General features: G+C 30.7%; 1 protein-coding gene across 1 annotated transcript; it reads left to right on the top strand.

The window, feature by feature from the left end:
* The first annotated feature begins 2,965 nt into the window (after window positions 1-2,965).
* LOC130960399 (cytochrome P450 93A3-like) lies at window positions 2,966-7,284 on the top strand. The gene is made up of 3 exons (XM_057885786.1): window positions 2,966-3,496; window positions 5,106-5,536; window positions 6,514-7,284. The coding sequence occupies exons 1-3, from the start codon at window positions 3,010-3,012 to the stop codon at window positions 7,150-7,152; spliced, it is 1,557 nt and encodes a 518-aa protein (XP_057741769.1). The 5' UTR covers window positions 2,966-3,009; the 3' UTR covers window positions 7,153-7,284.
* Window positions 7,285-19,541: the final 12,257 nt, after the last annotated feature.

The raw sequence follows: 19,541 nt of genomic DNA on the forward strand, positions 1-19,541 counted from the left end.
AAAAGAAACAAGAAGAAAAATGAAAGGATCACTATACTACTACGTCACTGCTTATTACAAGTTACAAATAGGAAGGAAACAAAAAAGGGGAAAAAATATTTCTTAATTTGTACGGAATTCCCAAAAAAAAAAAACAAAAAAACAAATGTTAGGCCACTACATTTATTAATATCTATTTTTTTATAACATGATTTTTTAGAAAAAATGAGGTGGAATATCTATTTTTAATATATAAAAATAGATACATAAATTTATTTATATTATTTTTAAAATATTTTTTTTATTAATACCATGTTAGTAACATTATTTATTTGACAAAATATTAGAATTAATCACTCAGTTTTAGCTAAATCAACTATTATTTTTAAATCAGCAAAAAAAAAACTAAAATATACAAAAATTTGTAATAAAATTTATAACCTACAAAGACATTTAATTCATATCTATATATTTATTATATCTCACCGTTATAAACAATACAATAAATTTATAACTCCAATAATTAATTTGTTAATTTCTATAAATAACTCATTAAATATAATAAAGATTCATATTACAAATGTAATAATAATATTAATAATCATAATAAATTTTACGTTACAAATATTCAAATTCTATACTATTTGAATTACTTATATAAATTTTTAATCACTGTTCCTTCAAATGACATCAAATTTAGCACGAAAAATTTATTTTCGAACTACAAAACATCTCAAACTTATTCAATAGAGCATCATTCTTTGGACAATATCACCATACAAAAAGACAATTAGTTTATCAAAGTTCGCGTGGTTTATCTATAGAAAACATTAACACCCACAAATAAAGAAGAGTCTCTTTGCTTAGAAATGATTATATTAGATGAAAAGGTACAAAACAAACATATTTATTATATTTTTAAATTAATTTTATGAAAAATACTTAAATTATTTTTGCTTTTTATACTTTTTATATTATTTTATAATACTTTATATATAATTATATTTTAATATTGTTAAAATTATACTTCTTTTAATATGCTATTCATTATTCCTTTTTAACTAATTATTAACTATGATTTACTAACACTGCAGGAACACATATTTATATAATTGTGAAGAGAAATATGACGAACAAATTCAAACAATTGTTACAAGAAGAAAAAGTCTATATTATAAAAAATTTAAAAATAAAAGATGCAAATGATCTGTATAGACCAATTAAAGATATAATGAAAGCAAATTTTTTACTCACAACTGTGAAAGAAATTAAAGATATAATTTTGAACATTTTTCAAAATTATTTTGAATTTTCATCACTTGAGACATTGTCTGATAGAGTGGGTCAAAAAAATACTAACAAGTAATTTCATTTTATACTATTTTAATTATTCTTATTAAAAATAATTTATTCAAAAAAAATCTACACATTTTTGTTCTTTTTATTGTAGATGTCATTGAAAAACTACATCAAGAGATTAAGAAGAAAGAAAATCATACAAATTCAAGACACAGAAGAAAAACATACATGCAAAGATGGAATAAACAACATAATAGAAAGTGCATACAACTCAACAATTCATAAATAACATGCATTCACAAGAACCTACCATAGAAAGAAGAAAGCAACAATTCTAACAATAACCAATAAAGAAAAAGGAGAATGAGCGCCACATAAGAAGACTAAGTCTATCAACTAAAACAAATACAAAAATCAAATCACCAAATAAAAATATCATTTTGTACAACTCCGTCCAACATTCAAATCTTTTGTACTACAAATTATTTTAAACAAAATACCTTTCAAATTTAACTTTAGTTTACACATATTTAATTTAATTTTACAAGACATAACCATTTTTAATATTTATTATATACTATTATTAATTTACCGTCCGCACATTGCGCGAATCTCATTCTACTTAATTTTAATTTACAAGCTAAGTACACATTAAGGCCTTATCATATCCCAAGTACCAAATTTAATCAAGTATATATAACTGTAAAGTATGTTTTTTTTCTTTCTATTTTTTAAAAAATTTAATATACTTTTAATGTTTAATTATTTTAATTTTATTTTTAATATTTTAAATATATATGTTTCAATTATAACTTTAAAACAATACATTTTAAATTTTTTATTGTTAAAAAAAATCACTTTTACTATACAATGCAAGCGTTAGCTTATATACTAAAAAATTGCGGGTTTGAATTTTCCTATCTTTAATACAAAAAAATATTAAGAAAATCACCCACTTAACTTATCTTGATATGTTTTGGAGACTATTTAAATTGAGAGGTAATACTAAGTTTACTGATGTGTTATATTTTATCATCGTGTGATGTATATACTAAAATTTAGTTATTAAATTAGTCATTCGAATAAAATATATATTAAAATATAAAATACACATTAAAAATAAATTAAATAATATATTTTATTTTTACATAAATAAATAATAACTAAATTTTAAGATGTACATAATATTTTTTTATTTTATAGATATTACCCAATCACATACATCGTATAAACACATAATTAATTGGAGTATACATAGTATGCTTTATTGGAAGTCTTGTACTTAATTCTTGAGATATATCATATAAATAAATAAATAAATAAATAAAAGCTCTAACACACAAATAAGAGATTGGCTTCATTAAATAGATAAGCTTTGTTTAATTTAGTTTGTTATCCAATTACATCGTGACAAAGTCTATAAAGTCAGCCGTTTTATTAAAATTTGACTAATACTTAATAAAAAAAATAAATAACTTTATACCATTAAATATAATATCACATCATTAAAAATACTAATAATAATTAATCGATGATTATAAATTACAAAATTTGTTAGTCCTAACATTCCTCTCAAATCATTAATGAATGAAATGCATATAATTAACAGCATCTAACATAAATCATTTAAAAAATGTTCAAAATGTTGTAATAGCTCTAGTTGGCCACTACTATATAATAGCTAAAACTGTAGGTTCTTGGCTCACATACACATTTGAATTTCAAACATCAATGGCTGATTTTTGTACCTATTCCCTATTACTTCTCATTTGGGTAGCCTCAACCTTGTTTCTAAGAGTAATCTTCAGCAAACATGGCATAAATAACGGGTCACGAAACCTTCCACGAAGCCCTATAGCCCTTCCAATCATAGGACATCTCTACCTTCTAAGGAAGCTTCCTCACCAATCATTTCATAAGATCTCGACACGTTATGGCCCTTTGGTTTATCTCTTGTTTGGTTCAAAGGCTTGTGTCCTTGTTTCTTCACCTGAAATGGCGAGGCAATGCCTCAAAACCCATGAAACATGCTTCTTGAACCGACCTAAGAGGACCAACCTTGATTACATCACATATGGTTCCTCGGATTTTGTTTTGGCACCTTATGGACCTTATTGGAGGTTCATGAAAAAGCTTTGTATGACTGAACTCCTTGGTGGCCGTATACTCCAACAGCACCTTCCCATTAGAGCTCAGGAAATAAGGCTATTCTTGACAGGTTCATATACTTTATTTCTAATATTACATATCTTACCAATTATATTGGGAGTAAATGTTTTTTCAATTTCTGGCCATTGATTCGAATGACAAAACCGTCTTCTACAATTCAAAAAGTATTATTTAGTCTCTAATTATTTAAATAATTGATCTAAAAGTAATTACTGATATATCAGTAGGGTCACCATTTATAGAAAAACTACTTAATCCAATTACTTAAATAATGGTTAAGACGGATTAGATTAATTATTTAAATGGTTGGAGACCAATTAAAAATTTTAAATTGTGAAAAATCATTTTATTTTTTGGGTAAATGTTATTTACTCTAATATTTGTAGATAAAATATAAAAAAATGACTTTTATTTTGTCATTTTTAATTCTAACATTTCTCATATTTTTTAGAATTTAATGTTTATAATTGAGAGTTTAAGATTAAAAATTTATGACTTAATATTTAGAATTTAAGATAAATTAAAATAATTCTAAAATATTTTATTAATGTTAACTGAAAAAAGTTAATTCCTGACATTACTCATATTTGTGTTAAATACCATTATTTCAATCTTTTTAAATTCGTGACCAATTTTTTATCAAATTTATTTAACCTATGTTATATACTATATAATTAAGATAAGACATAAATATAAAGGAGGAGTGCTAGAGACCAGTAACTTTAGTGACTTGTAATTAAATAGCTATCAATGGTGATTTTAATGGTGTGAGATTGATATGAGATTTTATTCAATGACTCACTTTTTCTTACTGGTTACATGCTGGTCAGAATTTAATAAAATTACTTGCCTAGACTTTTCTAATATAAAGGGAGAGAGAAAAAAAATGTTTCTTTTTTCTTCAATCCATAGTATGCATTTGCTTTCAAAAACAGAATACAAATATAGAGTAATAAAAAGTAGAAAAAAAGTTGTATGTCATCTCTATTGTAGGTTTTAAAAAGTATATAAATTAAATACATAAAATTTGAGTCATGATTAGACACAACATAACATGCATACCTATCTCTATGTTCAAATATATTTCTGTATTTTATATATTTCTATTCATATCTTAGGAAATCAAGCATAATCTTATAAAATATAAGATGCAAAAATTTGTATATTAGAGCACATTATAAAATGTCTTGTTCTACTTTTTAATTTTAATTTTAAATTTACGTTTTTATTTCTATCTTATTATTTTAACCACTAAATGATACATAGATCATACCATATGATATTCAATAAGGACAACATTCAAATTGGCGGGTGGAACTAGATGGAATATTAGAAAAGGACTAAAAATTAATTTTATAATAAAATAAGACAAAAATAAAAAATTTAAGAAATTAAAATAAAGTTTGTATATGATATATATGAAAAAAAATTAAAATTAGGGACCATGTTGCCTCCTTCCTCACAACCATAGAATACAAAAAGAATATATAATAATTATATTTTATGTATTTAAGTATAATTTTTTAGAAAATAGAATTCACAACACATGTAATTTATTTTTATTCCTTGTGTGTATTCTCTTTACACTTCGACTATGTAAGAGTAAGCAACATTATTTAACAATGTTAATATGTTATATTCATATTTGTGTAACATAGGTATGATGAAAAAGGCAGAGATGAGAGAAGAGGTGAATGTTGGGTCAGAGCTAGCTATGGTTGCAAACAACATAATCACAAGGATGGCTTTGAGAAGGAGGTGTTGTGATGTTGGAGGTGAAGGCCACCAACTCATTGAGCTTGTGAAGGAGATGACTGAGCTTGGTGGCAAGTTCAACTTGGGAGACATGTTCTGGTTTGTGAAGATGTTTGATTTGCAAGGGTTTGGAAAGAGGCTTGAGAGTGTTAGGAGTAGGTATGATGCTATAATGGAGAGGATCATGAAGGAGCATCAAGATGCAAGATGGAATAGAAAGACTATTATTGGAGATGAAGCAGTGAAGGATTTGCTTGATGTTTTGCTTCATATCTATGCTGATCAAAGTTCTGAGATTAGATTAACAAGAGAAAATATTAAAGCCTTCATTATGGTAAGTAACAATAGATATTTTCATTAAAAAATTGTTCTTCTATTATATTTTTTATACACTCTATATAGTAATATATATTAAATATTAGAGTAAATAAGGGACATCTTTGTTCAACCAATAAATTTTATTTTTTAAAATTCTTCAAAAATTATTCTCATTAGATAAATTACTCCCACTATCACTTTTAATAAAATTTTTAATATGTGTATTAGACAAATAAATTTTTAAAAAATTTTATTGTAAGACAAGTAATTTTTTAAAAAATATCACTATAAGCCAAATAATTACTCTTCCATCAAAATAATACATAAATTAATTTTCTGATAAAATTAATTTTTGAAAATTTTTAAAAATAAAAATTTATTAAAATTAAAATATTCGATATGAAATTCTTTGAGTACTAAATTAGGGTGTTTATTCTAAATTATAATATATTATCTTGAAAACATAAAAAATACATAGGAGAATGTTAACAAAATAAATAGAAAGATATATATTTTTACATAAAATATTATGTTAACTTACATATTATTTAAAAAAAATGAAAATCAACTCTTTTTTTTTAAGTCAACAATCATCTAATTTTACATTCTCTCTTAATACAATAATAAACCAAACAATTAGTTTTTTAATTTATAGTAAGTTAAAAATTCATATGCAGTTATACTCACATAAAGTTAATAATTGAGAATCGTTAAATTATAATTTAATTAAATTTATTGAATCATCTAATAATTTTTAAATATTAACTTTATATAAAAATATTTGAGTGTTTATCTTATACTAATTGGATGTGGAGATCACTCCAATAATGTAAATTCTATATCTCATCAAATGGTAAATATTGTTTCCTGCACATGATCATATACAAAAATAACGCAATTCATGTATTAAAGTGGAACAGATCATGTGTATATGATGCTTTAATATAGTAAAGTGGAAAATTAATTGAAGTAATTAATCAAAACATTTGGCAGAACATGATTGGTGCTGGAACAGAGACATCGGCAGTTACAATAGAATGGGCATTATCTGAGTTAATAAACCACCCAGAAATAATGTCAAAGGCAAGAGAAGAAATCGATTCAATAGTTGGTAAGAACAGATTGGTAGAGGAATCAGATATTGAAAATCTTCCCTATCTTCAATCCGTAGTAAAAGAAACAATGAGGCTTCACCCAACTGGACCCTTAATTGTGAGACAATCAACTGAAGATTGCAACGTTAATGGATACCATATTCCATCAAAAACCACTGTGTTTGTGAATGTTTGGAGTATTGGGAGGGACCCAAGTTACTGGAAGGACCCACTTGAGTTCATGCCAGAGAGGTTCATGAATGAAGAGGGAGAGAGTGAGTTGGATTTGAAGGGACAGAATTTTGAGTTGTTGTCGTTTGGTGCTGGGAGAAGGAGTTGTCCTGGTGCTGCATTGGCTTTGAGTGTTGTTCATACAACGTTGGCTGCTATGATTCAGTGCTTTGAATGGAAGGGTAATAATGGGATTGTTGATATGGAGGAAGGGCCTGGAATGGCACTTCCTAGGGCACATCCCTTGTTGTGTATTCCTGTGGTTAGACTCTGTCCTTTTGAGGAGACTCGGTTTTCATTTGATTAGATAATATTTAGTTTCTGTATCTTGATTATTAGTGAATAAAGTATATGTGGACTTACCTAAAATGTTAAAGAAATTGTGAAATGTATGTAGTCTAGTGTGCAATAAAATAGAGTTCAATATGCTCTTCTCATATGTTAGCCAAGGAGAAAATGTAAACAAAAAATAATTTATCTGATTTGAACCAATATTCAAGTTTGTGTTTATTTAGATACTAATAATTAAATCTAAGGATGAACAGAAAAAGTGTATGTGGGTGAGAAATTAAAGAGTATTGTTATTTTGGGAATTTAAATTTATTTAAAAGAAAGGAAAAAAAACTCAAATTTATAGGCGAGAAGGATTAAAATAACTAAGAATGATTAGAAATCATATTGCTTAACTAATGATTGTAAATTATTATGTATTTAAAAATAAAACACTAATTTAGATGTACAACTATTATTCTTTGAAATAAAAAACACAGTTAAAACTTATATGTAAATCATTTTGCGAGTCTATTATAATGTTGTTGTCCCATTTTTTTTTTTTTTTGTCCACCTGATGGATGAGTGTCCTAACGGAGGGAGTAATTGTCAGTGACAACAATCATATAAACATGAAGACAAAAGATATAAAAAACAACTTACTAGTTACTACTAGGTGGCTTTATTAGGGCGTAATAATAAAAATTTAATTATGTTGTATATTATAAATCTCACATCTCTACAATATAATTTATAAATAATTTTTATAAGTATCAAATATGAGATAATTCTCACTTCTTAAGTGAGTTTTTTTTAATAAAATTAAATCTATTTAATCTCAATTCTAATATAATAAACTTTATTTGATTTAATATTATTAAGTCGTTCACCTCTTATAAATATTTACGATTCAAATGGTGGCTTATTTTTTTGGTTATGGAAGCTGTTAATGTGTTTGCGTGGTTATAGATGTTAGAGGTGTTAGACTAATTTGTAGGGCAGTTTTTACTTTTTTTTGGGGGAAAATGTTGAAAGCAAATCGAAAGGTCCGTTTTTCATGGAGGGAAGATTTGAATTTTTGATGAAGCTAATCGCAGGATCCGTATTATATATGAATTAATTTTTTTTATTTTCGGTGAATGAAATTGAGGGTCCGATTTTATTATTATATGTTATTTTTGAATTAGCTTAAACAAATCGCTGGGTCCGAGTTATATATATATATATATATATATATATATATATATATATATATATATATATGTATATATGTATGTATGTATGTATGAATGAAGGTGTGTAATGCGTAAACAGCTCAAATCCAATCTTCTTCATCTTCTTCGACTTGGTCTTCTTCTTTCTTATGCTCCTGTGTCTCTCTTGTTGGCTTTGAAGGAAAAAAAAATTTGATAGTGAAGTTTCTGTTTCTGTTTAAGTGAGTGAGAGAAATGAATGATAGAGTCCTTTTGAAAGTATATTATTTTGGTCAGATTTTGTTGCAAACATCTGAAGGAGTAAAATTTATTTGTGAAGATCCGTTAGATGTTGTTATTCCCTTCACAATCTCATTTGAAGAGCTTAAAGGTGTGATTTATGAGAAGATAGATTCGGAAATGTCAAGAAAAATATCATGTATTTTATACAAATATCCCGTACCAGTATTTGGTGGATTCATTCAATTTCAAACCAAATATATAACAGACGAAGCGAGTATGCAAGAGATGTTTTCAATGTATATTGAAAGTCATGCTCAAATCTCGTTCATTGAGTTGTACATTGAATTTGAACAATCTGAGGCCAACCGAAATATTTTACGGGAAGATTACAACAGTGACAGTGTGAAAGAGTTCGAAAGCAATTAAGAAGTTGTTAGTCCAAACGGAGATGAAGATCAAGGTGACGACACTGTGGCTCCGAATGTGACAGACGTGGCAAATGCACTCACAAACGAAGTGCTGTTTGAGGAGCCATCTTTCATGCGAGTTTTGGATTTGGAAGTCATGCATGCTCCGGAGTTTTCGAAATATATGAGTGCATGTACGTAATTGCGTATATTTATAAGAAGGATTAGAATTTTGTAATAGTTGATATTGATCGATGGACCAAATAGTGAAGTGACTTGTGAAAATATACTCAATTAGCAATTGTAAAAGTGTTTATTTAATCAAGTTTAAGATAATAATATTTTTAGTTAATTAGTATTTAGGAATCAGTATTTATTTAGTTATTTAGTTAATTAGTATTTATGTTAGAATTTATGAAGTTATTTAGTTGATTAGTATTTATTTTTAGTTATTTAGTTAATTTGTATTTATTAATCAGTATTTATTAATGTGTTTATGTTTTTATTTTATTAAGATTGAGATAATAACCTAATGTAAAGTTTATTTATATCATTATTGATGTTGTGAGTACTGATTTACTTTTAATTTCGGTCATTAAATAATCGTGTATTAAATACTTATGGTATGGCTACCGTCGTGGTAGAAACTCCTATTGTCGCAGATGGTAAATTCGCCGTGGGGATGGAATTCAGTTCTAGGGAAGCTGTTATTAAGGCGATGAAAGAGTATACCCTCCGAAAAAGTATAGACTACCGGGTGTATGAGTCGGAGCCATTGACATTTTTTGCCAAGTGTACACAGTACGGGTCAGGGTGTGATTGGCTTATCAGAGTTAGCATGATCAGCAGAAAGTACTGTTGGGTTATAAGGAGGTATAACGACAGCCACACTTGTACTAGAGCCACCATTTCTCAGGATCATTCGAAGCTGGATTCGAATACAATTGCAGAAGTCATAAAGTCATTGGTTGAGGTTGACCCCTCGTTAAAGGTAAAATTAGTTATTGTAGAAATGCTATCGAAGTTCAACTACACGGTCAGTTATCGGAAAGCTTGGTTGTTTTCTAAGCAAAAGTCAGTAGAAAAAATATTTGGAGGTTGGGAAACATCGTACGAAGCGTTGCCCATATGGTTTGAGGACATGTGTCATAAGGAGCCATCAACTGTCGTCCATTTTGAGACTATGCCTGCATATCAAGGCGATGACTTGGTAAGTGATATCCGGGTATTGCATAGAGTCTTCTAGAGCTATTACCCTTGCATTAGAGTATTCAAACATTGTAAGCTAGTTGTCCAGGTGGATGGGACTCACTTGTACAGAAAGTATAAGGGTTGCCTGTTAGTGGCCGTTTCACAGGATGGTAACAACAATATCGTCCCAATTGCATTTGCTATTGTGGAGGGAGAGACTTTTGATGCGTGACACTTTTTTCTTAGTAACTTGAGACAACATGTTGTGAATGGGATGGTGTGGGACTGCTATCGAACCGACACGAATCCATAAATGCAGCTGTGGCACACAGTAACAGAGCTTGGTCACCTCCTAGAGCTTTTCACATATTTTGCATCAAGCATATAGAGTCGAACTTTCTGAGAAAATTCAAGGCACTGTACCTGCAAAAGCTTGTTGTCAATATAGGTAACATTAAGTAATTCAAAGTTCGTTATTAACAAAGTTGCCACCAACCTAGTGTTTGTCATCCTTATTTTTTCCTGTTTGGTATCTAATATTGTGCAGGATATTCGAGGACGGTTCGCGAGTATGAAGTGCGTTACCAGCGTTTACGAGAGCGGGACGAGGCCTACACTAACTGGTTATACCGTATTCCCCACGAACAGTATGCGTTGGCATTCGACGGTGGTTACCGATGGGATCACATGACGATAAATCTAGTGGAATGCATCAACTCAGTCTTGAAGGGTGCACGCAATCTCCCCATCACTGCACTTGTGAAAGCAATATTCTACAGACTTAATGAGTTGTTCACTTGGAAAAGAGCCGAGGTAGAGGCTCGAATTAATGCTGGCCATGTTTTTTCTGAGCTTATGACCTCCAAATTGCATGCAAATCAACTTGTAGTAGGAAACACCCAGGTTAATTGCTTCGATAGACAGAATGAGGTCTTTGAAGTGCATGAGATGCCAAGTGGACTGGAGTATGCCGTCGACAACGATGTGACTGTGGTGAGTTTTAGGTAGACCAGATTCCTTGTCAACATGTGTTTGCATATTGTGCAAATCAACGACTAGATTGGCAAGCGTATGTGCATGACGTTTATAAGATGGACCAAGTTAGATGGGTTTATCGAGCTAGGTTTAGGCCACTCGAAAACCCTACTACGTGGCCTTCTTACAACGGTCCTCGATTCGTACCAAATTCGTACCTGAGACGCGTTACCAAATGTTGCCTTAAGATGACGCGCTTCTTGAATGAGATGGACATGCGAATGTTACGTCGTCCTAGGCCATGTAGGCAATGTGGGGCTGAGGGACACAGTCGTAGTAGATGCCGCCAGGCAGGTGGTTCAGGTGCCGACAATAATGCGCAGTAGATTTATATTTTATGATATTTGAAACATTGTAACTTATGTCAACGTATTCTATGAAATATCCGACTTTAGATTCTGTCCATACATTTTACAATATTCGAAACATTATAACTTGTCCAAATATTCCATCACATGCAAAGTACTTAGGAAAGTTAACTCATACATAGAATAATGAACTGATACTTGGGAATGATAACTGATACATAGAGAAAACTAACTACACCACAACTACTTTTTCGTTGCCCACTTTATACCTTTCACAAGATTCTTGCATTTTTTGGTGGCCTTTTTTAACACAGACGGAGTGTATTGACTAGCGCTAAGACGCGGCGGATCAATCCTGAGATTGTAGCCTTTGCCTGTCTCATCTGGAGTACATGCGTCACCTGTATATAATATAATTAGACCATCCTAATTAATCAGACCATGCAAGTATATAATATAATCAATCCTAACCAAGATACCATACATGAATATAATAACCTGAATTAACCAAACAAGTATATAATATAATCAAGTAAAGCAATAATAGGACCTGCATCATTACGGGATTCTTCATCCTCGTCTATGTCCTCATCTTCATCATCCTCCATGTCCTCATCCTCATCCTCATCCTCCTCCTCCTCCTCCTCGTCATCTGGTTCATCCACTAGATACTCATCAGTCTCATGCTCAAATGTCTTAGTATTTTCTTCAATCAGAGTCATCGAAACATGGTGAGAATTTTGACTATTAAGAATTTCTCGACCACCGTCACTCCTTCTAGAATCACCAGATACCAACCCTCCAAAAGCACCCGAAGAAATGCGACATGGATGCCTCACGTCGAAGGAATGCCTACCCGCCATGAAATCAGGCTGATGGCCATATTGTGCTTGGCCAGCATCTGAAGCCATGAACCCAAGCAACTGGCTAAATGAAGCTCCGTCCCCTGAGTCAAACTGTGGCGTACTCCAATACTGCTGATGTATTGGGAACGACGGGGTACACTGTGTTTGAGGTATATATTGGCTTGAGGAATGAGATTGTTCTTGTGGAGGTGGAGGTGGCGGTGACTGTGGCTCATGTTTTTTATTGTCGTCATCCATAACCTGATTACTCTCAACATCCTCTTGAACCGCAAGATCTGACAAGTTCAAGTGATTGCCATATTTTGAACGGTACCAGTACATGTAAATATCTAAGGGATGCTGTGGAGCCATGGGAAGCTCAGTAAGAAAGTGATTATACCTGTTTGCCCACTGCATCACCCAAAATGAATGAGTCGTGGCTGTGGCCCAGTTAAGATTCTTAGAACCAGTCAAGACTTCTCCGTGTGCCTTGTCTAGATTCCGTTCCTAATGAGGAACTCCCTGAACGAAACTAAATTTTCGTCTAAACCTGTCGGTTGCATGCCATTCAATACATTCAAAAGATACCAACGACACCGTAGCACTCCAAACAACCGAGTGCAAGTAGATGTCTGCAGGAATTATGTCTGGATCAACGTGATCAACAGCATATGCAACCCACACAAACTGGGAACAATAAAGCAAACAAATAATTACAATCCAAATAACAATATTACTAAACCTGAAACAAATACTACTTTAATGAAAACACACCTGGCCTTCCTGAAGATCATCCAAGGCCTTCCTAAAATGATCAAGCTTAAGATATTTATAGACTCGGTCTCCACCCTCCTAGTTGCACCACCTAATATGACTTATCTCATTAACACAATTGGATTCTAAATATGAAGATACCGGATAAATGTAACGTATTGTTACCTGTTTGCAAGCGGAAAACTGTGGGGTTCCCTAGGAATCAGCGCTAGATATGGTAGGCAAATCCAAGTCCAACAGAGCAGAAGTGTTAGCGGACCATCGATTTTCTTACAGTCAAAATGTGATACCCTGTATAACGCCCTATACAGGTGTGCTAGGCATGCTGATCTCCAACTGTACTGTCCGATACTAGCAAAATCACGGAGCAAAGGCAGAAATTTTTAGTGGACAGATGCCTCAAACTTGTCTCTAAACAAGATCGTACCGACCAACAACATAATGTCGCACTTAACGTACACCTGTATACAGTTTTCATCAGTCAACTGTAACCGTTCTTTTAAATTCCGTAGCCACGTCAGTTTTATGCAGCTTCCTCTGCAGTCCGACTTTCTCGGTACAACCCCAAATTGGTGCAGACACTCCACCTCTAAGGCTTCAAAACTACTCAAAGTCATCCCTATGACTGGAAGACCGTCCGTCGGAAGACCGAAGATCATAGCCACATCTTCCAGTATCACGACACATTCACCAACCGGAAGGTGAAAGGTATGTGTGTCCGGGTGCCACCTTTCCACTAGAGCATTTACCAGTGTTTTCTGACATTAGACTACTCCAATCCGGGCTACATGGTAAATACCAGTAGGTCGTAAATGCTTCTCCACCCTCTCATTATACCGATCTGGAGGAATAGAATGATCACATGTCAACATTCGTAAACTCTACAAAAATATAGCAAAATCACGATTCAAATTCCACAACTATCATAGATAATTTTATAATATCTGATTAAAACATATAATTTTACTGAATCCGATTTACTAAGTAATAACATTTTCACTTCTTACTTTAATTAATATTCCTAGAGCTTATATCTAACTTACTACATATAATAATCACTAATATATACATTATATTTTACCGATCCTAATTACTAATCGAAATTATCAATATTATTCCAAAAAATTATACAATGAAATTATCCTAAAATTATAATTTTATAATTAACTGTAAAGTTAATTAATTAATTATTATTTCTAAAATTATTACAAAAAATTATAAACAAGTCATTTTTAATACTAATATATTATATTGAAAAAAAATTCTAAACAAGAATTAATTACATTTAAGCACACATATTTTTAACTATTATTTAAACATATATTCCTAAATTTTTAAAATTAATTATAACAATTAACTACTTAACTATAATTTCTAATATTATTAAAAAAATTTATAAACAAGTCATTTTTAATATTGATGTATTATATTAGAAAAAATTCTAAACAAAAATTAATTACATTTAAACACACTTATCTAATTATTATTTAAACATATATTCTTAAATTTTTAAAATTAATTATAACAGTTAACCACTTAACTATAATTTCTAATATTATTACAAAAAATTTTAAACAAGTATTTTTTTTATTTCTAATCTATTATATTACAAAAAAGTATAAACAAAAATTAACTACATTTAAACATATATTTTTCTAACTATTATTTAAACATATATTTCTAAATCTCTGAACTTAATTATAACAGCTAATTAACTACTTAATTATAACTTCTAATATTATTGTAAAAAATTCTAAAAAAATATTTTTTATTATTAATCTATTATATTACAAAAAATTCTGAACAAAAATCAACTACATTTACACTTTATTTAAACATTTATTTCTAAATTTCTATCAATAAAAATATATATTAAGTCACATATATTATCTTCAGTTCAACTTCTAACAACAATAAATATAATTAAATTTCTAAAAATAATAATTATAATTCTGAAATATAAAAAGAATTTAACAAATAAACTTACATAATCAGAATAGCTGAGATATTTTACAATATGAATTTCAGGACGATCAACATTTCTAGATTTTGGTTTCTTTGACATTTTAATTTTTCTTGGGTGAAGTAGATGAAGCGGACAATGTTCAAGGAGAAAGAAGAAGAAGGAATTGATGCTGGATAGGAATGAAGGGGAAAATGACTCGGAGGGTAGGTATACATGCAATGAAGGAGTTTGTTGGGTTAAAGAGGCACCGTCTGTGGGGAGCAACACGCATGCGACAGGTGACTGGAGATCAAGAACTCGGACGGTCTGTTTTGTACGAGAAATTTAGACTATTCAATTTATTAGCTGCAATTCGCACGGTCCGATTACTCCTTCACTGATACCACAGGCAAGTAAAATTTCCCTATTATCCATATCGAGATCCTACGCTAACTGAAACTCCATAATAAAATTAAAAAGTATTCAAATGGTCATTTATAAATGTAAAAAAAGTATACTATAAATCTCATATCTGTTAATTAATAATATTTTGATAGTGAATTAAATTCATTCAATCTCAATTATAGTACTATATAAACACCAAATTGATCTCAAATAAATAATATAAAAGGACACCGAGCTAGCTTTCTTAGTCCTGGGACCAATAATGTGGCGTGTGCATACTTAGGACCACAAGTAATAATTAGAACATATTAATTTTGTAAAACATATAATTGTACTCTATCAGTTATCATTACTAATTATTGTACCCTGTCATTACTTTATCACTTGTATTATATATTTTGTCATCAATAGTCAGTATTAATGGTGATTTTTTATAATGATTGACAGGATAGGGTAGCACCTTGTATGATTCATTTTGTCAGTAGCACCTTGTATGATTCATTGCTCTCCTTTACCGTACCTTGCAAAGTTTTCCGGAAATTAAGTTTCTAAAAAAATATTATTTGTAATTAAACCGTATATATATATATATATATATATATATATAATTTTAATGATTAATTTTAATATATATGTAGTATAATTATAATAAATTAGAATAATGTATTGCTGAAAATGTTTATTCATGTAAAATTAAGGGCATATTATCTTTAACATATTTTTTAGTTAAGATCAACTGATATTTGTGTCATTTGAAATAAGGCAAATTATCTAATGTAGATTGTTCAAAAACATCCACAGGTGTAAATTTAAGTTGGTTGAATCTCATGAATGACATTTGTCCACTCTAAGAGACAAACATCGTCGCAGCACAGTATTGGCAGTAATATTTTTGCATATGGGACAGTCACTCTATAACCTAATCATTGTCAATGACCACTACACATATTAATTAGCAGGGTGATTAGTTTTTCTTTTTTTGTTGGGCCTCTTCTCATCACAAAATAGATCTCTAACCCATTAAACCATCTTGGTCCCAAAAATGGACTTCAATGAGAAGAACTTCGATGATGTCAGGAGAGCTATGGGCCATCTACAGTAGAACAAAATTAGCCAGAGCTAGGAATCAACAAGGTGTTAGTTGAGACTGATTCTACCTGCGCCTTGAAGAAGACTGAAGTTTGTTCATTAGCATTTTAATTCATTTCTTCCTTCATTTTCTCCCCTTACATTTCTCTTTTTCATTTGAATTTTTGTCTTTCTCAAGTGTCAATAATTGTATTAATTATTTAATTTTATGGCATTTGAGATAAGACTTAACAGTGAGACTTGCATTTCTTATGAGTTTTTCAACAACGAAACAATGTGACATTTTCTAGCCGTTTATTTCATTTTTTCTTTCTGTGTTTTTTTCTCATTTGTTATGTCAATTTCAGCCCTTCTCAAGTTTAACTGTTCTATATTTATTTTTTTATTTCATGACTTTTTTTTTAAGTTAAGACATGTTTACTAAAGCTTTCACTCTTTTCTTTATCATTAGGTTCAGTCGTGCAATCACATTCGTTCTTTTAGATAATTATTTATGTAGTCAATATAAAAAGATAGTTATGTTTTTATTGATATGACGTTACATAATTAAATACACGTATAAAATACTTTACATTTACAGTGCATTAAGATTAAATTCTAAGTTTTTTTGTTGCATTTTATTATTTTTCATATTATAATTTCCATTGTGTTAACTCTCATGTTATACATGTAGTATATTTATCGTTTAATAAAAATTTTGATGTCATCGTATCTCTTGTAATTAAATTTGCTTAGTGATATTATTTTGTCTTTAGCTCAATATTATAATAAAAATATTTTTTAAAATATTTTTTAAAAAAATTATCACATCATATCTTCATAAGGAGAGTTCATGTCAAATCAAAATCTTTTTTCTTATTCTCTCCCACATTTCAAGGAAAAGACCTTTTCAGTTAACTGTTTTAATTTTTAAAATTTTCTTGATTGAAAACCGTTTTCATTAAATGTTCATTATTTTAAATGATCTTCTCTCCACTCAACATTTAATGCGGTGTAACCTCTCCTCACCTTCCAACCTCTTTGGCTTCTCTTCATCTTCTCATTCTTTACTTCATCTCTTTCATTATGAAAAAGAAGTTAGCCATACGAAGATGCAACCGAACTCCTCTGTCGAAAATCCTCCATCCTCTTCTGCTCCTCAGACTCACACTCATATTCATATTCACTCATCCTCATCTCCCTCTTCTCACTCAACGGTTCCATGAGGAAGAAAGTTATTCATCCAAGATCCTCATCTCGCAAGAAGAATGCAAAAGAAAAGGGGCCAATGCCCGAGGAAGAAGAAGCGTCATTGTCTCCATCACCACGTCTCTCTCCACCTCTACGGTGCTCCACACCCCATCCCTCAGGCCGTTCGGCACCCTCTTAGCGATCAAAGCGCTACTCCTTTCACAACACTCGTGAACCCTCGAATCTTGATTCACTGGAATTCAAGAACAAGTATGGTAAGATCATTCTCACTTTGATCCTTATCGGTTCATCTCATGTGCTGCTTATGAGTTCTATTCTAAGGTGTTGGTGAACCGTCAATTACGTGCTTCTTTTACTGTTAACTTGGAAACTCTTACTGAAAAGGGCATTGATTTTTCACAAAATTCTCAAGATTTAAAATGGACACTAATTTTCAAAATCAGAAAGCCTGTTTATCTAAACTTGGTAAGAGAATTTTATGCAAATTTAATCTTTCATGATGGTGAACTTCACTCTTACGTTAAAAAGGTCCATCTTTCTTTAAACCATGAAACCATAAGCACTGCCTTGGGATATCAAGAGGAGGGGACCTGAGCTTATATGACTGGAAAATAGGATAACCAAGTTGATGTTTTCCTACAAGATGCTCTGGCTAGGGTGTATGAAAACTTCTCGTCTCTAGATGGTACCATCTTGACTCATAAAGCTCTCGGACATATGAGAGCTCTGTTGCATCGGATCATCACACATGTCATCATGCCACAAAGTGGCTTTTATAAAAAAAGTCACAATTTGTGATACTCTTATGTTATTTGCCATTCTGACTTCGTCCTCCATATCATTTGCATATCTCATGATCAGACATATTTGGGACTGTGTTCGGAGTGACAAAAAATACAATTTATCTTATGGCATGTTTCTGACATGTATTTTTGAATACTTTAATGTTGATCTTACTAATGAACCGGTGGAGAATAAGGTTTCCATGATCAAAGGTGGGGATGTTCTTGAGGCTGCTAAAGGAAAGAAGGGTAAAAGTTCTAAGGCATCTGAGGTCTATGAAAGTGAAGAGGAGAGTATTCCTCCTGAAATCTCTCGGTTCTCTGAAAATATTAAGGATATTCTTACTGAGTTTTCAAATATGTCTAACCTCATGGCAAAATCATACAAAGAGGCTCGCAAACATGCCTTTGAAAATGAAAAAGCATGGACAAAATGCCATGAAAGGGTGAATCTGCTCATCAAGCATATGAAAACTGCAGAAAAGGACACTGTCCATACCAACGAGGAAGATGACCTTCTTGACTCTAGTGTTAATCTCTCTGATGCCTGAAGATTTGTTCTCTACTGCTCATGGACACAAAATTTCTTTGGTTTTATAGACTTAGTTTATTTTGGACTATTTTATTTTGAATTGTTTCTTTTGATTTGAATGACTGTAACCATAATTTAAATACTTGTTCTGTTTAATGATTATGGATTGCATTGCTTCTCACAATTTTTTGCAGGGTCCCTCCTTGATGACAAAAGGGGGAGAAAAATTAAAAAAGAAAAAGAAAAAGGGGCTGATCTGTTAAAAAAAATAGAATTGGGAATTCAATTCTTGTGCTCTGAATTTCTGATGATTATTGCTCCATGCCATTTTTTATGCTTTGTTTTTATGATTAAAAGTGTGTTATATGCCGGCTGTGTGTTTTATTGCTTCATTAAGCAGGAAATATTTTTTGGCAGGGATATGTTTACATTAATATATGCAGTATGTTGAGTCGTGTTGAAATGTACTTTGAATGCACCCAGGCA

Source organism: Arachis stenosperma, chromosome 2 (assembly GCF_014773155.1).
Source record: "Arachis stenosperma cultivar V10309 chromosome 2, arast.V10309.gnm1.PFL2, whole genome shotgun sequence".
NCBI classification, from domain to species: Eukaryota; Viridiplantae; Streptophyta; class Magnoliopsida; order Fabales; family Fabaceae; genus Arachis; species Arachis stenosperma.

What these genes read in the sequence shown, in the direction of transcription:
- LOC130960399 (XM_057885786.1), top strand. Translation starts at nt 3,010, where the DNA reads ATGGCTGATTTTTGTACCTATTCCCTATTACTTCTCATTTGGGTAGCC. An exon ending in AATAAGGCTATTCTTGACAG is followed by an intron (nt 3,497 to 5,105) that starts GTTCATATACTT and finishes TGTGTAACATAG; the next exon opens with GTATGATGAAAAAGGCAGAG. An exon ending in ATATTAAAGCCTTCATTATG is followed by an intron (nt 5,537 to 6,513) that starts GTAAGTAACAAT and finishes AACATTTGGCAG; the next exon opens with AACATGATTGGTGCTGGAAC.